General features: G+C 49.5%; 1 protein-coding gene across 1 annotated transcript in view; it reads left to right on the top strand.

Annotated features, from left to right (window-relative positions):
• The first annotated feature begins 276 nt into the window (after window positions 1–276).
• Window positions 277–22,321, top strand: part of LOC116450072 (hydrocephalus-inducing protein homolog) — a 34,134-nt gene continuing 12,089 nt past the window's right edge. The window contains exons 1-21 of the mRNA XM_032122115.1: window positions 277–695; window positions 1,814–1,939; window positions 2,201–2,320; window positions 2,795–2,994; window positions 4,836–4,960; window positions 5,516–5,717; window positions 6,150–6,333; window positions 6,684–6,783; window positions 7,276–7,394; window positions 7,959–8,182; window positions 9,013–9,080; window positions 10,471–10,706; window positions 11,440–11,540; window positions 12,774–12,909; window positions 13,358–13,522; window positions 15,675–15,827; window positions 18,341–18,579; window positions 18,914–19,169; window positions 20,163–20,306; window positions 20,474–20,617; window positions 21,105–21,418. Of these exons, the coding sequence (XP_031978006.1) occupies window positions 435–695; window positions 1,814–1,939; window positions 2,201–2,320; window positions 2,795–2,994; window positions 4,836–4,960; window positions 5,516–5,717; window positions 6,150–6,333; window positions 6,684–6,783; window positions 7,276–7,394; window positions 7,959–8,182; window positions 9,013–9,080; window positions 10,471–10,706; window positions 11,440–11,540; window positions 12,774–12,909; window positions 13,358–13,522; window positions 15,675–15,827; window positions 18,341–18,579; window positions 18,914–19,169; window positions 20,163–20,306; window positions 20,474–20,617; window positions 21,105–21,418 (3,617 nt within the window). The 5' untranslated portion in view covers window positions 277–434. The remainder of the gene's footprint in view (window positions 696–1,813; window positions 1,940–2,200; window positions 2,321–2,794; window positions 2,995–4,835; window positions 4,961–5,515; window positions 5,718–6,149; window positions 6,334–6,683; window positions 6,784–7,275; window positions 7,395–7,958; window positions 8,183–9,012; window positions 9,081–10,470; window positions 10,707–11,439; window positions 11,541–12,773; window positions 12,910–13,357; window positions 13,523–15,674; window positions 15,828–18,340; window positions 18,580–18,913; window positions 19,170–20,162; window positions 20,307–20,473; window positions 20,618–21,104; window positions 21,419–22,321) is intronic.

Here is a 22,321-nt window from a genome sequence, read left to right on the forward strand (position 1 = left end):
TGAGTTGGAGTCTAATTTCAGGCAGTTAGACTGGGCACTTTGTCAACTGAATCCTCAAAATGGGAATTACCAAGGTAATGAGGAATTACATGTCATCAGCCTCCTCACAAGTCTTATGAGGAGCATCTGAAGGAGCTGAGGTTGTTTAGCCAGGTAAGCAGCCAAGTGACATTCACTTTCCTTCTGTTCCCACCAAAAAATATCTTGTAAAGTGTGATAAAGGACAGTTTGGATATTAACAGAGATTTGGTTAATAATTTCAGAAAATGGGGTTCCAAAAGTGATGGAAAAGGTGGGAGATAAGTGCCACCAGGCTCTGACAAGTCTTTGTGGCTCGTGGGACTGCACCCCCAGCAAAAGGCTGTTTTGTTTCAGGGTCTGTTTGTTTTGGGGTTTTACTTCTAATCTTAACTCAGACACTTAAATATGGTCTTATGATGAATCAGGGTGGGGTGGCCTCATGTTCTTCACTTCTGAAGAATGCCACAGCCTGGAGACACCATTGTATCCTTTGGGTCTGCCGTGAATGGGATTCTGGATTTTCAGAGTTCCATTGTTGCTCCTTCCAGGTGAGCCAGGACATGGCCGGTGGCACAAATCATCCATCTGAGGCATTCTCCAAAATGGCTTCTGGATCCCAGGGCAGAGTGGTGGAACATCGTACTCAAAAGCTGGTCAGAGAAGCAGAGAAACCTGTGAGTACCTGCTGTGACTGGGCCTGAGCTGTGTTAAGGCTGGAAATCCCCCTCGTGTCCCTCCCCTTCCTGCCCCCTGTGTTGTGCAGCAGCACTGGGAAGCTGCAGACCCTCTCCCCACCTCTTTGTGCCGTGCTCCTGTTGGTGGGGGCTGTCGTGGTGCAGGAGGGAACACCGTGTGTTGCTTCAGGGGCAGTCCAGTATCTTGCCTGGCTGTGCCACCGGAGCCGAGTTACCAATGTAAAGCTGAAGCTGTGAGCGTGTGCTTCTTTCCATCCCCTCTGTGTGGCAGTAATTCCTTCTGCCAGGTTGGACACTCACCTGTGCTGCTCTCACCAACCTGCCCTTAGGCACCTCGCAGGGGGAGGGCAGCTCAAACTCTGCCTGGAGCTTCGAGAGACGTGGTCCCAGCTAGAACAGGTTCCAAAACAGCTCTTCTCTCTCATCTCCTGTGTGGAGCACAGATCCAGCCCAGCAGTGGAGTCAGGGCAATTCCTCCTTCCCATCCACAAATGTCCCTTTGCTGACTGGAGCTCACTTGACTGGAGATGCCCTGGTGCTGGGGCTCTGTCAAGGACATCTCTCTGTGTTCTGCTGTGGTGGGGTCTGTGAGGCCAGACAGAGAAAACACACAGTGCTCATTAAAAAGAGAGCACTGAAACTTGGACCCATTCCTGTGCACTTCAGTCTTGGCACAGTGCTGCTTTCCTGCCTCCCTCGGACTCACTCAGCAGTGGCATCTCCACGCTGTGGGTTGTGAGTGTCATGCAAGGATGGAGTTAGAGGAGTTCTGATAACTCCTCCCCACTCTCTGCAAAGGTCACTGGCTCAATCCAATGGAACTAAACTGGAAACAAATGCCCAAAGAGCAGAAATCCCCAAACGTGTCACATCAAATCACAGAGAAGCTAATGGGACAGAGCCACGTGGTTACAGCATGTGCATTCTGCTCTATATCATTAATTTACTGATGTTAAATATTTCAGCAGGTAACTTCCAGGGCTTCCAGAACTGTCCTAGTGGCTGTGATCACAAATTATTCATCAGTAGCAAGTGAACAAGAAAAGCCTCTATGAACATGCATTTCTGAGGGTCTTGCTGGTTTTTTTACCTTTCAGCTGACTCCTTCTGCCTTCCAGAAGGAGATGTCTCTCACCACCAGGAAGAGGCTGGTCAGCAAGAAGAAGCTGAATCTGCCCCAGATTGTCCAGCCTCAAGACAAGCCTGAGACCTCCCATCATAAGGTAGCCCTTCCCTGCCCTTGCTGTTTGATGTGATATTTGAGGAGGGTGCCAAAAGAGCTGCTTGGCTTGAGCCTCCTCGGTGTGGTGCAGCAGCTTTTGAGCAGCCCAGGGCAGAGGTGGAAGAGCCACTGTTTCCCCAGTGTGAGCTGGGCAGATGTACTCACCCAGAGTCTGTACTCACTGGGGATCAGTGCAGGATTCTCATTCACGAATGTTCCTCCCAGCAGCTGAACCTCTCCCTGCTCTCTCTTGCCTCTGCAGTTCTCAGCAGTTTACCCAGATCACCGCTCACTTCAGCCTTTCCCACCAGAGGTGGTGTTTCAGAATTACACCCCTGGCGAGGTCTATGAAATGCCAGTGGTTCTGAGGAACAGGGACAAGGTAAGTGCTGGGATGTGGAGGTTTACCACTGTGCTGGAAGAGGAGAGCAGAGAAAGCTGGTTAAGGATGGCACCAGGGCATGTCCACCTGTTTCCACAAGTGGCAAAACCATCATTCCATGTCTTTCCTGCAGGTTCCTCAGCAGGTGAAGGTCACCTGGGAGAGCTCACCTTACTTCCAGCTGGTGGGCCCCAGTGGTATGTGCCATAAAGTGCCACCGGGCCTCTCTATTACTATTCACATCCTCTTCACCCCTTGGCAGAACAAGGTGAGTCTGGAGGTCCCAAGAGATCGGTGTCTTCATCGGAAAGTGAACCTGCAAGGCTGGATTCAATGCAAGGCATCTGGCCTGGGTTTTGAGGACCTCTGCTGGTTTCAGTGGAGTTGCACTGGATCTAGAACTGGGAGATACTCTTTGCCCATGCTGAAGATGGGGATAAATGTCCTGTGCTGAGACAGTTTCTTTTCCTGCAGGATTATTTCCACCAGCTCCTCTGCATCACTGAAAGGGAAGAGTTCATTGTTCCAATTTGTGCCGTTGGTGCCCGAGCCGTCCTGGACTTCCCTGACCTTCTGGACTTCTCGGAGTGTCCGGTCAAGTACAGCAGTGAGAAGACTCTGCTGGTTCACAACCTTGGTAACCGGACAGCTCGTTACCACCTCAGCACCCAGAGGTGAGGCAGCTCAGCATTCAGTGTGCAAAACAACAAAACCCAACTCTGTTTGGGTGATAACAGAGTTGGTAAAGAGCAACAAAAGGAACCAGAGCATCGGAGCTGCTGCCCTGCAGCCATGGCTGGAAGCGGGCAGGACGTGTGGGGTTTGCTGTTGCTTCTCATGTTTTAAGCAGGATGCAGCCTTTGAGCTTTCTCTGTCCCAGATTTCCTGGAGGGTGCTGGAACATGTTAGGTATTGGCTGCACCCTCCTGAGCATAAGCACCTTGTGAAATGGTTACTCAGCACTGTCAGCCAAATAGGCCTGTTCTCTGGGAGGCCACAAGCACGTGGTTTTCCAGTGGTCCTCTCATGAGATGCCCAACGTGAGCCGTGCTGTGGACAGCCTGTGCTGTTCCTGTCAGTCTCAGAAGACAATCACTGTTTCTCCAGTTGGCTGAACTGGAGAGGGAAGTGCATTTTTGACACCGTATCTGCAAGGAAACCAGTTCAGTTGGCTGGTGGTGAGTTGTGGGTTACTTGATCCCAGAGGTCTTGGTGTAGGAGCTGAGGTCAGGAATGCAGCACAGACCTGCTGATTAACCTGGGGCAGCTGAGTGGCTTTGATTTTTTTTTCCCTGGGAAAACAGAGGTCAAAAGGCAACTTGACTTTTCTGCTGTGAAACATGAAGGTCTGAGAGGAGCTTCCAGCAAAGCCTGCCAAAGCTATTTAAGCAGGCTCCTCAGATGCTATTCAAACAGGCTGCTGCTTTTGACTGTGCAAATATGTAAGCAGGAACTTGTAAATCCCTGTACAGTTTTTCTCTGGGGTTTCCAGATCTTGTTTTGTCACTGCCAAAATAAATACCCAATAAATTTTGGCATCTTTTTGCAATGTACTTGCCAGCTGTTCTATTGAGTGCTACAGAGCATGTTGGATCCTGCTTGATAGGGATTTAAAGAGTTTCTGAACTTCAGGAATTAAATATTGAAATAGAAGAAATAGAGCCTGGGTGCAGTGACAGAGGCAAATGGAGCTTATGAGCTGCTGATTCTGTACAGAATTTTTCAGCAAAGAGATGGAGTAATGGCTGCTTTAACCTAACAGACTGGGTTTACTGGAATAATTAGTGCTGTTTGACTTCAGCTGTTACACCATCACTAGCAGATAATATATGTTAAGATTAAATGATATTTGGGTTTCTTAGGCGTTAATGGACAGGTGAAGCAATTCAATTAGCAGTAATTTTTCTGTCTTCCTTGGGGTGAGAGGTAACTTCTAATGAGATCAATTCTTCCAAAATCAAAAGATTTAACAATGGCAGTTAAGGCACCAGTGGACAAAAGAAAATTTGGCTGTAGAAGATAATTACACCACAGGACTTGAAGTCGATTGCAGCCTCCTTGCACACAGCATTTACCAAAAGTGCAGGTGCATGGTGCTTTGAGAGCTTTGGTGACAGAATTGCCAGCTTTGTTCACTTGTCAGCTGTTTCTAAATTATGTCAGGAGTACTTGGTCCTTGGTATCCTCATGGCCATAACTTTTGCCCAGCTCTGTCAATATGGGGAGCTGATGCCTGATGAAATGCAAGATGTAAATGACCCTTGAGCCTCATTGCAGATAGCTGGATGCAGAGCATGGGGGAGATGAGGTCATTTTATCCCACAGGATCTTGTGAGGGCTGGATCTCCTCCCGCAAGAGTCAGTAGCTGTTTCTGATCCTGTCTGTTCTGTTCATCTTCTGCTGGCTGTGGTTGGCTTGCTCCTTGCTTGCACAAGTGAGCAGAAGTGAACTGGACTGCAAAAGGGATAACATCTCCAGATCTCCCCCAGGAATCCTGATATCTCTGTGTTGCAGCCCTTTCTCTGTCACTCCGGAGGTGGGAACTCTGGGCGTTGGCGATGTCGTGCAGGTGACAGTGGGATTTCAGCCACTCCAGAGTGGTGACCATTCTGCATCCCTTGTAGTGCACTACGACACAGGTGAGCACTGCACAGAGCACTCCCTGCATCCCTCAAAGCAGAGCCCTTTCTAAACAAAAAGACTGCTGTGGCCATGGGTTTAAAGAGGGAGATGATGACAGTTTTTGTGGTGTTCATTTTGTAGTGGTTTGTCATCTTGATCATTGTAGAGCTCCATATAAATGCCATTTCTAGAGAGTGTGTCTGATACTTTTTGTTTGCATCTCGCCTGGGAAACACTCACCTGCAACAGGAAGGGTGAGCTTGGTACTGAAGTTTGAGCCCCGATGAATCCCAGGAGTTAATTGGTTGGAAATAATGAAGGTTTGAAAGCTCCGGAAATGAGGAAGCCTTTGGTAGGGGTCTGTTCTAGAGGGTGAAATGCTGGCAGGTTGTCCAGGACATCCTCATGCTGTGCACATGCAGCTCTCAGGCTGTGATAAATGTACTGATCCATGGAACTGTTCACTCAGCTAAAAGCTGTGACACTTTCTTCTGTCACCTGTGGTTTGCTCTGTTCCTTGTGCTTCCATCAGCCAGTCAGCTGAGCAAAGACTCCCCTTTGCTTTGTTCCAGGTGAAAACACCCACACGAGCCTTCATGGAACAGCTGTGGATGTCCACATCAGGCTGGACAGGGATACTGTGACAGTTGGGAAGACGTACATCACAATGTCAAACCACACAACCGTGCGCATCCACAACCTGAGTGGTATCACAGCCCGCTTCCAGTGGAAGGCTTTTGATACTCAGGAAGAGGAGGATCAGCTGAAGCTGAGGTAGGTTTGAAAGATCCATTTCAGTGACATACCTCTCCCAAAGGTAAAACTATGTGGCTTCAGGAGATACTGGTGCTTTTGAATGGCTTAGTGTAAGTAAACCATCCCATCTCTATCTTCCTCCCCCAAGCAGTTGTGTGTCCAGAAAAGCCACTTGTGATGGGTAGTGGATTCTCCCACAGTTGTGGCAGTGGCTTTGAGCCAGGAGGTTCTCTTGAGGGCTGCTGGCTTTTGAAACCTCTCTTGAGATTGTAAGTGTGGAGTAAAACTGTGTGCTGTGCCAGTGAACAACAAGTGATCCTCTGATCCAGTTGGGACCTCATGGCTCGGGGTCAGCCCCTTGCTGAGGAGCTGCCTCTGCACTTCCACTTCTCTCTGCAAATACGTGGCTGATTAAACAACCTGCTGGGCTTGTCTCTCCTGTGGCTGCAGGCAGTATCACAGGCTGTGTCGGCAGGAAAAGGACAAGTTATCTGATTTTCTGAAGGAGCGCAGAGTGGACACCACTCACCGAGAACACTCTGCTCTTCTCACCCGCACCATCCAGAGAGAGAGGGCAAGGCTGCAAGGAGACCCCATGCTGTTCAACAATGACATTTTCTCCCTTGAGCCAAAGGTAAGTGATGGCTGAGAACCTCCCTTCCTGCTTCTCTTCCTCCTCTTCCTCCTCATCCCTGAATGAGGTCACTTGACAGATCCCTGCCTCAGCTGGCTTTGTGTGCCAAGAGAGAAGTCATCGGGATTCTGGTGAGGCTGGAGAGCTGGTTGCAAAAAGCATTTCTGCCCTGTGGGCTCCTGGCAGGCAGCAGGAGCCTGACTAAAGCTTCCAGTCTGTTATCAGTGTTGTTGATAACTGTTACTCCTTGCTTGTCATTGATGCTCTAAGTAAAGGCTTACAGGGCTATGGTTGAAAACAAGAAATGCGATGTTTGAAGATGGATGTTTTGCTGTCGCCTTCTGCTTTAGGAGGGAGAGATCAGGCCGAATTGTTCAGCTGAAATCAATGTGTTCTTTAAGCCCCAAGCAGCCCGGGTCTATGAGCAAGCAGTTTACTGCGACATCTCAGGTACAGCTCCTTCTCCTGCCCTCTCACCCCAGTGAAGGCGAGGTGCAAATACTCTCCCAGATCGCTGGGCTGCTGTGTAATTGCTGGGAAGGGTCTGTGGTCAGCAGGGCAGTGCTGGCACATCCCCACTGTCCCTGCAGCTTCCAGGGGATCTCCTCTATTTGTTTTTTTTTCCCTCTCAGCTGTTCTGAATGCTGCCTTTATTTAGTCTGCCCCTCCTCCTTTGGGAAAAACACTTCTGAGGTGCACCCAGGAGGAAGAAAAAAATTTCTGGCATTTCCTAAAGTTCCAGTATCAAATATAGGGGTAGAAGAAAGCATGGTCTCTCTGGATGGACCGTATCTCCTGAGGGAAGAGAAGGGTCCGTATCTTCTCCTGGAACAACAGGAGCTGGTCCCAGGCAGCTCAGAGTCAGGGACTAGCACTAAGGCAGCCTGGAAAATGCAGGATAGCAGAGGGAATTGCTGTACTGAAATAGAAATCTCTCCCCAGGCCGTGAGACCAGGCTGCCCCTGCTCCTCATAGGGGAAGGCCTTGGGCCCCAGCTCCACTTCAGCTTTGAGGAACTGGACATCGGGGAGGTTTTTGTCAGAGCAGCCCACAGCTATGAGGTGAGCAGCAGGGTTGGAGTGGATCCTGGTGGCTTCAGAGGCAGCAGTGAGCTTTATGGACCTGTGGAATTCCTGGGAAGGAAGCAAAGGAACTTTGTACATCTTTGCTTCTGGTTTCTTGCACTTGCAGTAAATGGGTTGGCTGCAATGGAAGCTGAAGGTGCCCTGCCCGTGGTGGGGTTGGGCACACCTGGAGCAGCAGCAGCTCTGTGCTGATTTCACGGGTGATGCTGCGATGCCCAGCATTGCTCTTAGGGCCTGGCGTGAATGAACTTGGTGGTGCTGAGCAGCTCCTCTGTGCTGCAGGTCAAAGTGGACTGTGTGTGCCAGTGGGAAAACCCCAGAGTGCCTCTGGTCATGTGAAGTTATCACTACTTTGCATGAAAAACCCCAAGGCATACAAAGTTGTATTTCAAAGCTGTATTTTTTGGCTTCTGCCATGCAGCAGCCCAGGGCATCTTCCGCCTTTTACAGGTGTTAATCATTTAATTCAAAAGCAACTCAGACTTCTGTAAGAAAGGAAGATTCCTCATGTATTTCCATGTTGCTTTCCTGCTGCTGCAGGCGATCCTGTTAAACAATGGACCTATTGAGGCTCCCTTCAGGCTTGCCCCTCCAGCCACAGCCATGAGCTCCTGCTTCGCCTTCCTGCCCCAGGAGGGCATCGTGGCACCAGGCAGGCTCCAGGCCATCCAGATCTCTTTCTGTCCCACCATTCTGGGGGAGTTCAAGGAAGAATTCTGGTTCCATGTGACTGAATCCCCTAAGCCTGTGACCTTGACTATCAGGTGAGGAGTGCTTTGGGAGCTTGCTGGGCACATCTGCAGCTGTCTCTGGGTAATCATCTCCCATCTTACCTCATTTTGTGGTGCAGAAAAAAAAGGTGTTCCCTGAGGTCTTAGTCTTGGCTGTGATCCTGGCATCCCTTTAGTGTGGGAGTGCCTGCTGCCCTGTGTGGGGTACCCAGGAGCTGGAGTGACTCCTTCCCAAAGGGAAGGCAGTGGGATGGATCAGCTTTGGGCAGTACCTGGCCTGGGATGTCCCACCTTAACACCCATCAAGGCCCCCAGAGCTTTGGAGATGGGCCAGTCTGGGTGATTCTGCACCAGCAGCAGTGTTTTTAAAAACTTCTGTTAAGAATCCATCCCAAAGGGGCAGCAGCAGCCCCACCTCACCTCTCATGCCCATGCTGTGGGAGACAAGCTGTGCTCCCACCTCCTGTGCAGAGAGTGCATAGCCAGGAAAGGCCTGATGTGGGACAAGGAACTCTGCAGCAGGAACTGTCCCAAGGACTTGGAGTCATCCCACAGACTGGTGCCGTTGCAAAGGATAAAATCCTCACTCAGCAAAGGGTAGAGGTGGGAAAAAAAGAAAAGTGATAATAGGAGAAGTAAAACTCACTTCTCATGACCACAGCAGCTTGAGGGCTTGTCCCAAATAGTCTGTCAGCTGCTGACCACTTTGCTTTGGCTGCCTCCTGTCCACATGGGTGCTGTGCTGAGAACAGGATGCTGGGTTGATCTGAAACCCAGGGTGGCTCTGACAGCAGCTAAAGACACCCGAACCCTTTGCAATTCCCTTTAACAAAGCCACTGCCTCCCTGCCTTTGTCCTTGCAGGGGCTTCGTGATGGGACTGACTTTCCATTTTGATGTGCCTGCCCTCCACTTCGGTGACGTCTCCTTTGGTGAGTGTGCCCTGGGCTCCCACCACAGTGGGAGAGGTTTGTGCATTGCTGAAATGGAGCACTTGAACGTAAGAGCATCCGTCACTCGTGTTCCTCCAAACAGCCTCTTCAGGGTGTTAACTCCAGGGCTGCTGGTGCCTTAGGCAGCATTTTGCCATCGTGAGATCAAATACGACCAAAGGGATACAAAGTCAGCATCACTGTTTGGCCACTTCTTAGTTTCCTTTTGAATAAGTGGCACAATAATAAAAGGCACCAGGCAGGAATATGGTTCTGTGATAGGAGATTCATCCTGCTTAATCTGATTTCATTCCTAAGGCCTCTTCAGCTGAAGGCAGCTGTTTTATCTTTGTTGCTTTTAACTGTGCTGCTGACTGTTGTCTGCATCCAGCGACCTTGGTGGCATTTGGGATTGTGAAATCTGTGTCTGTCCTTCTTGTGTCCCTCTTGCCTCTGTGTTGTAGTCACTGCTGGAGCTGGCAGTGGCCACTGTTGATGGGCATGGAGAAGCTCTGGGCTGTGCCTGCAGTTGGCTTTTCCTCCCTATCTGTGTTCAAATCACTCTTGGTAAGCAGCCTGTGGGAGATGTCTCCTCCACACACAGCTGGCCAGCCAAGCCATATATCCCCTGCAGAGCAGGTTGTGGGCTGGTGTCCTGGCTCTGCAGGACATCCCCACGAGGTGTGGCTGTATCCCTTGCTTTCCATGATGGAAACCAAGTCTCGGAGTGAACTGGTGTGAACCTTTGGGGGCAGCAATCACAGCCAGTGAGCAGCGTGGGTGTGATGTCCCCGTTTGTTGTGTGAGGTGGTTCCTAATTGCTGATCTCGAAGCAAGGCTCAGGTTTGCCTTCAGTGGAGTGGGCTGTGAGTTGTCATGAGCTCAGTCTGGTTGCCCCAAATCAGGAGATACCTTAAGGATCCTGCCCAGAGAAACTGCATTAGGGTGCTTTGCATCATGTTCTAGTTCCTAATTCCATCCTCCCTTTCTTTAACTGTAGCTTCTCCTCGATGACAAATCACTGCTTTTACACCTTGAGTGTTGGTGGAGTTAGCAGGGAATTTTACAGATTGAATTTTCAGAGAAAATGATCAGTCTGGATGCACATTCATTAGTGAGAAAAAACTGGTGCTGCTTTGGGACATGTGAGAGAGCTCCTCCTTCTCAGAGAGAGAGAAGTTTGTGGCGTTCTAAGACTGGACATTTCCAAGGCAGCAATCTGGGATCAGTGTCAAAGGGAACTGAGGATTAATTCCTCCCTCTTCTACTCAATGAGCTGTAGTTCAGATGACAAAGAGCTAAACTTCAAGCAGTTTTATCCTACCAGGACATTCACACCAGGAATCATGGGATACTGATGCCTAAATGGATATTTGTGTCATTTTCTTAGGCTTTCCTCGCACCTTGAGGTGCTCCCTGTCCAACACCTCCCTGGCACCCATGGCCTTCAACCTCTGTATTCCTGAGGACGGCTTGGGAGAGGCCAGCATTTGCAGCTCTCTTCAGATATTCAAAACCACTCGCCAGTCTTGGAGGAAGGGAGCTCAGGGTTTTATGAAGCCAAGGGAATTTCACATAAGTCCCTGCAGAGGGACCATCCGCTCCCTGGGATCCCAGGATATCGAGGTATGGGAAGAGTCCAGCTGGTGGGGCTGAAGTTTCACTGGTGTGTGGGAGGGCTTTAACCCTGCCAGCTTTGAGCACATGTGAGTGAGAGATCTGCACTGGTGTGAGGCCTCTGTTAGCTGGGTCACTTGGGATATTCCTGAAGGAGCTGTTTTGTTTCCAAAATCACAAGCTGAAATCATGTACCAGATGATCAAGTACAGAAGCCATTCTTGTGCTTTTGAGAGTGATTTCTTTGATTGAAAGTGGGCAGAGGAAGGATGAGGACAGAAAGTGGCTGTTAAAGAGAGAGATATCATTGTATATAGCAGTTTGCTTTTCTTCCTCATCGCATTTCTCCTCTCCTGGGGAGCAGATGAGTTGTATTCACTGCAGGGATCTCCAGTGGGGACAGAAAAAATTCTGCAGCCCCAAACTGCCCAGCCCCTGCTGGGCCACACTTTGCCCTCAGCTTCCTGCTGTAAAGCTGAACTCATTCTCTTCAAGACAACAGATTTCTTCTGCATTTATGTCATTGTAGTCAGGTGAAAAATTAGTCCCTTTAACAAATCTTTTATTGCCAGAAGGCTTTTGTTACTCCCAAAGACTGTGCTCTACTTATGGACCAGCAGACGAATTAAGGCAAAATCCTCCCTTTCTGTACCATGGAACAAGAATGGGAGGACACTACACATGGGTGATGAGGTTTTGGGAGTGAGAAAATATTTGCTGCCCTTCTTTTCTGTTCTACCAGGTCACTCTGTGTTCCAACACAGTCCGAGAGTACAGGCTGGAGCTGGTGGTGGACGTGGATGGTGTTGGCGAGAAGGTGTTGGCGCTGACCCTCACAGCCAGGTACCAGCGCTTTTCTTGCAGCTGCTCGTCTTTCCTTGTGCATGCAGCACCAGCACACTGCCTGGCTGCAGCTCCAAAGGAGAAGTGTTGCTTAATGAGCTGGATCTGCCCATCTAGACATGAGAACAGTGCTAGGAAAGCAGCCTGTGGTGAGACGCCCCCCTGCTCACAGCCAGGCATGGCCCTGGGTCTTTTTATCAAGGGAGCAGGAATAACATTAATTGTTGGCCTGGGGTTTGGTGCTTGAGGTGTAACAAATTTCCCAAGGGTTGCCTCTCCTTCTTCCTACAAGTGGTGAACTGGTGCTGGGTTGTGACCACCCTGCAGCATTGGTTTGGGACACAGTGAGCTGCCTGCTCAGAGCTGGGACCTGGTTTACTTCAACTGTATGTGCCAGTGGGGAAAGAGGCATGAGTGGGGAGGGCAAAAGATCTTATGAAGAGGAATATAGTCCTTCATGTGGCAGGTGAACTCAGGTTTTGCTGCTTCTCTCTGGCTCTTTTGAGTAATGTTCTCAGAGTTGAGGCCAAAAGTTTTTCCTGCTGCAGCCAAACTCCATCCTGCTATGCTGCTGTGGGCATCAGTTTAATGACAAGAGGGATGCAGTTCCCTCTCCCAGGCAGAGCCATGCAGTCATTGCCTGGGCTGCAGTTTTGTCAAGCAAGTGCAAATGGGGACAGTCAGTGTAGAGACCCATGGGGTGAAGAATCAAGGGAGCTGTACGAATTGGAAGAAGTTGATCACCCACTCTGTAGGGCTTGTGCCCTCCACTGCTGGAAGAGATGGCTCAGTTTTCAGGCAGGACAACAGCTCTGTAGGAGAAGAGGGAGTCATTTTTACTGAGACACTGGAGTCTTGTGTTCCTTGAGCCTTGATGGGCACTGGTCCTTGTGGGCAAGGCTCCCCCAGAGCTCATGGCTCACTGGGACTGTTACAGGAATCCTTGCAAGTGTCCTTGGGCAAAGAAGGGGCAAAGCTGTTAAGACAGCTCTGGAACAGGGCACATGCTCTGCCTGGGTATTTGAAAGCTTTTGCAGTGTGGAGCCTCAGGGTTTGTCCCTCCTTGACAAAAGGTTTGAGTGAAAAGAAGTTAAAGGTGATTTATCACTGTAGGAGTATTAAATCTCTATTCAGTTTGACAAATGTCTTACGCTCCATTCCAAGCTCTTCGAGGGCAAAAGCTCTCAATGCTTTCAGTATCTCTAATTCTCTTGGGGTCATCTCTTTGCCCAGATGCATCGTTCCTCCACTGCAAGTGCTCAACCCTGTCGTGACGTTTGGGCGGTGCTGTCTAACGGTCCCCTACAACGAGAAGCTGACCCTTCTGAATGACAGCGACCTTCCTGGCTGCTATGGGGTCCTTCCTCAGGTTTGGCCTTGCATCTACCTCCTGCCCTCAAATGTTATCGAGAGGGCTATTAGGGGAATAAAAGGGTTTGGATAAGACCTTGCTGGTTTCTATTCAAACTTAAAGGTTTGCTGAGAACAGGAACCTGAATACAAACTTTAGGAAGCAGTTTAACGTCTTGAGGAAGATGTTTATATTCTAGTCTTTGACTTGTTTTCAAGTGGGAGAGCTTAGAGGGTTGTGAAACTCTGATGTAAGGAGGCTGCCAGCACAGAAGTGGGTGTCTGTGGATGCAGCAACTTTTGGACCCCCTGGGGATGCTCAGCACCTACAACTTGTACCTTGTTTTTTGCCTTTTTGCTTTCTGCTGAGGATTTTTACAAGTGTGTGTGAGTTGCTCTTGTGGTAGACGTTAAGGAGTTTAAAGTTTCCTCAGTTCTGAAGTTGCTTTTGATTCTGTCCCTTCCAGGAACACAAGGAGAAGGCTGCTGCATGGTACTCCAGCTCTGCGCCGTCCGGGATCATCGAGGCTCACAGCTCGGTGGAGATCCCACTTACACTCGAGGCCCAGTTGCTGGGAGAGTGCAGCATCACTGCTGAAGTGGCCGTGTTTGGGAGCAAAGGATCCCCGCTGGTGAGAGCGAGGGGAGATGTGTGCCTTTGAGCAGCTCATCCCAGTGGGGCGTAAAGCGAACAGGGATTCTCCCAGGAGCTCGTGATACACAGCTGGCATGGACAAGGACAGAAGGGATTGGTGGCACAAGCAGCAGCTTATTCCTAGAAAAGAGAAAGGATGGAATCCTCACAGGTGGCAGTTTCAGTGCCTGACCCAGCATACAGTTACAAATCTGGGAGATGGGATAACAACCCCAGTCTGAAACCCAGACCAGTCCCTGAGTCTCACACTCTGCCGTGCTGTCAGATGAACACAAGTGCTGCTGCAGCAGAACTGTTCAGGAGCACACAGGAGCATTCCTGGATCCTTCTAAAGCAAGCACTGTGTACAAGACCACGCTGAAGGGATGTTTTGTGCAGGGCTGGGCTTGTCTAAAAGTCAGGTCCCTCAGATCTGAGAAATAGCCATCCTATCTCTTCAGCAAAAGCCCAGCCAAAGATATATGAATGTCCACACAACTTGCATCTGGAGCACACACTTTGCTTGTTTTTTCCACCAAGTTTGGAAATGGACGAGGCAAGCAATTCCTGGACTAAAGCCTCCTGAAAGAAGATTCAGGCATATGTCATAACAGCAACAGTGGCTACAAACTGTAGGCCCTGTCTGCCAGGCATGGATGCTCTTCATCCCTAAATAGTCAGATGTGACACTACCACACCACCAAAGCCAGCGGGGCTGCAGGATGTAGGGGTGTGTACGTAGCAGTAACAGGGCAAAGTTGCCATCTGCTTTTATTCCTGCTCCTGTGTGTCACATTGCCTGTAATGCTGCTGAACAGGGCTTTCCTTGTCCCTTTTAAGAATACTGTAGGAGGAAGGGTTTGGGTTGTGGTTTTTTTTTTTTTTAATAAGCCTTTTCCTCAGTGAGGATAGATCCCATTGTCGCACACTAACTGAAGCCGGGCCAGGCATCCTCCAGGTGCTATTCTGCTCATCCCAAAGGGCTCTGCCCTGCCTTTGCTGCTTCTGCCCCACTGTCACCTGGAAGCAAAGCCAGCTGGTGAGGCACAGCTCCTTCCAGCTTCTCCTTCCAGGGAGCCTTGGGCAGCATCAGCCAGGCTGCAGCCCCCTGGGCCTCCCTTCTCCCAGAGGGATAAAAGATCCATCATCATGGAGGGTTTTAGTTCCTTATTCTTGAGGTACCAGCCATGGTACATAGTTTTTTACTCTTCTTTGCACACAATCATCTCCCAAAGGGATGTGCATTTCTGGATGCTGCTCCTTCTGACTGAAGGTAATTCCGGCAGCTGTCAATGGCATTCCCTCAAGTCAGACATCACTAAAGGTTTTACATCATGGAGGCTGGTTTCTTCTGTAGTTAAATCATACTCCAAGCCCTCCAGTGAATCTTACTGGTGTTGTGAGTTTTATGCATTCAAGTCCTGTGTAAGAGTTGGGGTATTTGGGACCAGTGAAATCCAGCAAGACTGAATGAATTGTCCTGCTTTCCACTGGTGTGAGCAGGTAGTTTAGCAGTGGGATCCATGTTCCTTGTTCCACTGTCTGCACCAGCTCTTCAAGAACAACCCTTTTGGGTTTCAGACTGTTTTTGAGTCAGTTCAGACTTTGTTTTTTTTTTAAAAAAAAAATATACTGCTTGAATGATGCAATTACTAATTAATGCCCTTTACTCATATATATGAAGAATACACACAAGCACAAATTGAAGGAAGCTAACTTGCCTCATCTCTACTCTGAAGAGCCTGCTTTGCTTCTGACTTGTGCTGGTTTCACACTGGCTTCTTTCTTTGGGAAGAACTTAGTGTTCAAGGATGGCTGTGCAGCAGCAAAAGTTGGGAAGGTGGTTTGGGGCAAGATGGAGCAGGGAATGAAGCAGGCAGGAGGAAGTAGCAGTGGGGAGGAGGTGTGAAGAAGCAAGCATGGCAAACAGCATTTCTTTGTCCCCTGATAATGGGATCTTGTGGCTTTCAGATGGGATTGCTGCAGACCCCCCACTTGCTCCAGGCCTTCTGTTTCAGTCTAGATCACTGAAAACTTCAAACAGCCATAATTATCCCCAGTCTAGGAGTGCTCTTAGAGCTGTCTAAGCTTTTGAAACTCTCCTCATTTAGTCTTCTTTTTTAATCTTTCCTACCTTCTTCCTGAAACAGGAAATCCATTTAGAGTGCATTGGACAGGGACCAGTGGTCTATGTATATCCGAGAAAGATAAACTTTGGCACTATCCCAGTCTTACAAGATAGTTCCAAATCTCTCCAGCTCTCCAATCAGACTGACATTCCTGCAACCTTCTGGGCAGAGATGGTAAGTGTCTGTGGGGCTGTTTTCCAGTGAAAATGGCTGGTTAGTAGCAGCCCTTGACTTGTTTTTTTGTATGCAATGTTTTTCTATTGTTCTGTGTAAGTGGAAGCAAGATACTGCATCCCAGTGCAGCAAGAGAAGCCAGGATCTCGGGCACACCTCAGTGAAATAGTTTGTAGAGAGGTTGGAGCAGAAATTAGTCTGGATCAGGTTTGCAAGTTCTCTCTTTATTTTGTGGAAGATATTTAGCTGTGCAAGTCATGTTTTTGGAGCTCTGGGATCAAGAGAAGCCTGTGGCCCTTTGCTCCTGAGAGGGCATGGATTTCCTCATGGATTCCCCATTCCATCTGCATTTGTTTTGTGACAAACTTCTATTAATGGCAGAAACCAGGGTGTGAGATCTGCCCTCAAACTGCTCGTGGGGAGGCAAGTTTCACACACACTGCTGGGTCAAAGCAGTAGGGCCCTTGCACACAAATGCACCTGGGAGGGTTGTGCACCCGCAGAGCCTGTGGGCTCTGTAGCAGTGCAGAGTATCTCAGGAGACCTCCAGCAGAGAAGGGCTGTTTATTTCGTGGAGGCCACACAGGGGAATGAGCTGCAGGGCTGGAGCTGTAGCAGGGCTGGTGCAGCCGGGAGGGGTGCATGGCTTGGGGCTGAGGGGAGTGTGCTCCCTGCAGGAGTGGGGATCTGGGAGAGGCTTGGAAACAGCATTGAAAAGATGTTTGATCTTCGTGTTGGGTGAGTTGAACTTCTGGAGCTGGTTAAAGCCAGCCCTGACACTGTGGACTTGTTTGTGTTTGTGGATGAAGCATCAGGTGTTGTCTGAGAGTCCAAGCTCAGCCTCCTGGGCCAAGGAGGAGGGGGGTGAATCTTCCTCTTGCTGCTTTTCCAGCTGTTTGGGGGATAAACATAACCCTGAAGTGGGGGATTTCCAGGGCAGCTTTCCCTGACTCCACAGTGAAATTCTGCTCTCCACCCCTGCAGGGAGCGGTGCACCTTGGCTGGGTGGGCCTGGCATGGAAAGGATGGGTTTGACATGCTTGTACCAGACCCTGACCTGCAGAGCTGTGTCAGTCCAGCTGTGCTGCTGTAAAGGCTTCGCTGCCTCCCCTGGGCAGTTCCAGCTCTCCTGCCCCATCTGCAGAGGGAGGTCCATGAGAAACCAGAGGATGAGAACGCTTAGGAAGGCCATGCCATGCCAACAGGGCACGTCTTGCAGGGTTTTTTCTGCTTAATGCTTTCCTGCCCTGCTATAACCATTTAGAGCTGACTTTTCCAAAGCAGAGGGCACTGGGGCACCTCTCTGCAGCTGATGGTCAGTGGGAAGCGAGGGCTTCGGTCCTTCAGGGGCTGTTGAGAAGCACTGAAGGCCCCTTGGGAAAGGAGACTTTGGTGTTGGGGTTTTGCTCAGCTGGCTTTGCAGAGTTATTCTTCAGGCTCTCAGCAGTGTCCTCCAGCCGTGTGGCTGCTGGGGTGGTATTTGAGCAGTCCTGGCTTCCTCTGGCCTTGAGCCTTTGTGCAGATCCAGCTCCACTGTCAGGAAGCCAGGAGAGAGTAAATAGCTTCCCTTGGCAAGCACTCCAAAGAGAGACTGGAGGGGGAATAACCTTCTCCTGAGGAGGAGCATCCCTCAGGTTGAGCAAAACTGGGCTAATGACGTGAGTCTGTTAAAGGAAGGTAAAATACAGGTTGTATAAGCTCTTGGAGAGTTGCTGTTGCCAGACTCCATATCTTAGACTTAGGGAAATTACAGCCTTTATGATTTTTATCCTCTCTTAGTGCTTGTTATGATTAGAGTTAAGAAAGTTGGCTTTCACAAAGTTGTTGATTAGTTGTTGAAATAAAGTTGGTAATTATTGAGTAAAGAGGGTTGTTAATTAGGTTGTTGAATGTTTCTGCAGTTGAACAGTTGTACGTTGATCAGATTAAATTGTTGCAACTTATCAAGGTTAAAAGTTATTAGTTAATGTGTTCACTGTTAATAAAATCATTAGAGATAGTGGTACAAAATGGAGAACAGGGGAATGTTCCAGAGCCCCCATAAGATAATCATAAAAGAAGGGCCTCAACCCTTATCTACATAAGGGTGGAAATGAAGGACTCTTTACTGGATGTTCCCCGGTCCAGTCAGAAGACCCCAGACAACAGCCAGAGGACAACAAGCCAACAAATGGACTCTAGACAACAGCGAGCCCATCGTGATGCTCTGGTTGGGTGGGGAAAGGGGCGGCCGGGAGGCAGAGACTGGGGGATAAAATGTGTTGCCCAAGGCTGTAAGTGAGCCTGTGATCTGTTCTGCCCTGGCTCGAGCTTGCAGCACTGCACCCCTTTGTCTTGTGTGAGGCAAATAGCTGCAAGTGGTCTCTTATTGTATTTTAATTTAGTTTTGGTTAATAAATTTGTTTTAAAGCTCAATCCTGAGCCCGTTTTTAGCAGTTCTCCTGTTTCCTGCACCTCACAGCAGAGCAGGTCCATGGTTTCTATCCTAAGTTCGTGTTTGGCTTGTCCTACAGGCTGGCAAACGCTCACGCTGGAGGATTGAACCCAGTAAAGGAGTGGTTCCCCCTAAGTCTGAGGTGTCTCTGATTGTCACAGCAAACCTGGATGACACAGAGAAATTCCAGGACAAGGTGAAGGTGTTCATTGAGAACAGCTATATGGACACCATCCCTGTCCAGGCTGTGGGCACCGGCACCACAATTGTCACTGACAAACCTTTCGCTCCAGCGCTCAACTTTAAGCCCCACTTCAGGTAGGAGACTCTCAGCTTCCACTTCTCCTGTGGGTTCAGCAAGGAACAATTTTTCCACAGTCTTTCAGGCTGGATCTTCTTCAATACTCAAGGTCCCAGGTCTGTTTCCCTTTAGAAACATGTCATCTGAGAGTCATCAGATATCCTGGAAAGCCACAGAAATGGAAAAGCTGGAAGACCTGACTGTGGCTGAAGCTTTGAGCTTGGGCAGCCTTTTGGGCGGAGGTTTTATTGCAGAGTGTGCAGTCAGGGAATGCCATCAGGGTGCTGAAGCTGAGTGATCACAGGGAAATAGCAGCTCCCTTGACATCTTCCACCTCTGCTTCTCCTCTAGCTTCACTCCCTGCTGTTACCAGTTCAAAATGACGAACAAAGGACGACGCATCCATCGGCTGTACTGGACCACAGAAGGTTTCCGCATCTTTTGGCGGAATACTCGTCCCCCCGCCCTCGGTGGCACCAAGAGTAAAAATGCTTCACAGACCCCCAGAGCTGGCAGCCCCGTGTTTAAGCTGCGACCACTGCAGATAGACCTGAGGCCAGGCCAGACTGTGGAGATGGTGCTCGAAGGCTGCTCCAGCACTGCTCAGGTGAGGTCCCTGCCAAAGGCTGAGCCTTCCCTATCAGATCCCCTCCACAGGGGCTTCTTCTGCAGCCCCTTGACATTTGCCTGGGAAAAGGAGCAAGTGACTTCAAGAAACTGTTTTAAGGCCACAAGTTTCCATGGCAGCACCAGTTGCTTTCCTTGCTGGCCACCATCAGTTGCTACGGCTTTTTTGTGTTTCCATAGCTACCAAAACCCCGTGCTGAGCCCAAAATCCAGGCTGAAGGAAATACTGCTCCTTCGGAGCAAACAGGAGATTACCAGTGTTATGTGTTGGGGCAGAAAGGAAGAGAAAATAAATTACACTTAGACTAGAAGCCCAGGCAGGAAGTAAATTAAACTAGTGTCAAGTGATTTTTCTGAGGGAAGCAAGGAGCAAAACAAAAGCTCTGTGAAGGGTGGGAGCATCTGGGAGCAGCTTTCCTTTTCCTCTGAAGACAAACATGGGCAGAGGGCTGGTCTAGCCCTGAGTCCTAGAGGGGGAAAACTCAGTGTGCCAGCTCTAATGATCAGTGTGATGTCCATCCACGTGGGAAACTGTTCCCAGGATTATTAGAATTGACAAATTGGCTTTTGTCAATATTTCCATAACCGCTCACCCCAGTCTCTCAGCCAACCCTGGTGTCCCAAGGGCAGCCAGGTTTTGCAGCACCCTTGGAGAGCAGCTCAAGGGGAGATTTTAACAGAGTCTTGGGGTGTTCTCCTCTCTGTGCCTTTCTTCCCAGGGGAAGAGCAACTCTGCAGAGAAAATGCCAGCTAACCCTGGTGTGCATTCCCTGGCTCTAGGACCACTGGGCACAGATATTTAGAAGAAATAGGTGGCAGCACAGAAAGAAAAGAGGGCTGTTGAGGAGAGCAGAGACTAATTACAGTCACTAATAATAAGTGACAGGAATAGGGCCCATGGGTGGGTGGCAAGCCAATGTGGGGTGTTTGGCCTGCCAGCACCCACTGGGTGACAAGTGACTCTTGCATGCAGGAGGTGAAGGAGCGGCTGCTGTGTCACGCTTTGGTGGGGAAAGAGAAAGCAAAGAAAAAGATAATGCAAGTGAATGTCACCTGCGAGTTCATTTGCCCTGTTGTGCAAATGTCTTCCAGAGCAATCACTTTCCGTGTGGAGAAGGTAAGTTTCTGGATTGCATCTTGGCATTTAAAGATATAACTGTTAAATTGGCTGGAAGTAAATAGAGGTGTATGCACTTCTGGAGTTGAAAAATGTGAAATGCATCAGAAGGGGAAGGAGGTCTATGGCTACTTGAGGTTGTTTTCCCTTGTCTCCTGTTTCTGTAGAAACCCAGTGATGTCCTGATGCTGCAGTACAAGCCTCTGTCTTTAAAAAACATCTGCTCCCTTCCACTCAGCATTGTACTGGACTTGGAGCAGCCGTTCCTAATCTGTGATGTGAACCAGCAGCCCCTCCCTGCAGACTCCAAGGTGGGCATCTGTGGGCTCATTCTGTGGGGTTTGAAGAGGAGGGATGTGGTGTTGAGAGGTCTGTTGAGAGGTCCTCGAGTTGAGAAGTTTATTCTGTAGTGTCAGCAGTGGATTGGCCTGAGCTGCATCAGCAGAGCTGCTGAAAGAAGCAAAATCTTACCTGAATTGGTAACATCCATGCTGGCTCTAAGACACGAGGAGAAGGGAGCAGGAAAGCAGATCGGGGCAAGCCATGCAGTAAAGATGTCTCCTGGAAAGCATCCCAGCTCTCCAGCAGCCATCCCCTTGTATTGCTGCTGAGCACAGAAACGTGAGCCTGACAGGATCTCGGGCCAGAGCGTGGTGCCTGCAGTCAGACCCCCACTGTAAAGAAATGAGGGTGAACTGAGAAGCCCAGGCTGGGGTCACACTTTGAACATTTACTGTTTCCTGCTGTCAGACTGGGACATGATCACAAAGGTGATTAATGTTCTTCATCTCCTTGCAGCCCATGGTGCTGGATGTAGGGGAGGAACTTCATTTCTGCATCCAGTTTAACCCAGCTTATGAGAACGATTTGAACAGCCGGGTAGCAGAGAGGGCTCTCAGGGTGTCCTTCATGGAGCATCCTCATGAGGAGCACATCGCTGTTCGGGGAGAAGTCCACTTCCCAAATCTCCGTCTCCAGGCCAAGGCCCTGGACTTCGGCTGTGTCATGAATGACACTAAACAAGTGCTGTACATGGAGATGACCAACTGCAGCCCGCTTCCTGCCCTGTACCACTGGTCATTCCAGACAGACAGCCAGGTGAACACCATAAGGTAGGTGCACCTTTGCCCTCTGCTTAAAGCTCTTCTTCCTGGTGTCCTGTTTGTACTTTGCAAAGACCAAAGCTGTTTGCCTGGGATTTGACAAAGTGTTCTTGAATTTTCCTTGTGGAAATAACACTGGCCAGCCATGATCAGGCTGGCAGTTCAGGGAATAGGTGATCTCCACCAGTTTGACACCAGACTGGAAACAATGTCCTCCAGCCAAACTAGGCTTGTAAGACATTCCCAACACTTTTCACGTAGCCTGTAACCTGGAGTCCTGATTTATTTCTGGAGCTACAAAGCCATGCTTAGGCACTTGGACAAGTGGATCTATGTGACCTCTTTTCCCTCCTTGCCAACCTGATTTGTGGTGCTTTCCTACAAAGCACCTACACAGAACATGGTGCTGTTGTTCCAATCTCTTACTGCTGCTTTGCTGTATGCCCCATAGTAGTTTCCCCTGGGAAGTAAAGCTGCTTTCTCTGTGGCTGAGGCAAAGACCACCTTTAACACCTGTTAAACCACACTCACCTTCCCAGAGCAGCTCTTTGGTGTTTGACAGAGATCAGCAGGGTCTGCAGCTTTAGGAACAGCTGCATCTGTTGGGGGGAGCACACGTCTGAACACCCCTGGAAGCAGGGCCGTCCAGGGCTGGGCTGTGCTTCCCAAGCCCAAGAGCAATCCTGCACTCATATTGGGGCACATCTATAAATACATTTCTGGCAGTTCCTCCTGCTGTGACCTCTCTGCAGAGTGCAGAAGTCTGGGCTGGGCACTTTTCATGACAGCAGCAAATGGTTTTTCCATAATGCCCCAGAAACCAAGCCAAGTTAACCACTGGGCACTGAAGTGCTGCTGTTACCAAGAACGGAGCTCATCCAGAAACAGCTTCCGTTAGGGAATTGGGATCTA

The sequence above is a fragment of the Corvus moneduloides genome, chromosome 12, assembly GCF_009650955.1.
Source record: "Corvus moneduloides isolate bCorMon1 chromosome 12, bCorMon1.pri, whole genome shotgun sequence".
Classification (NCBI taxonomy): Eukaryota; Metazoa; Chordata; class Aves; order Passeriformes; family Corvidae; genus Corvus; species Corvus moneduloides.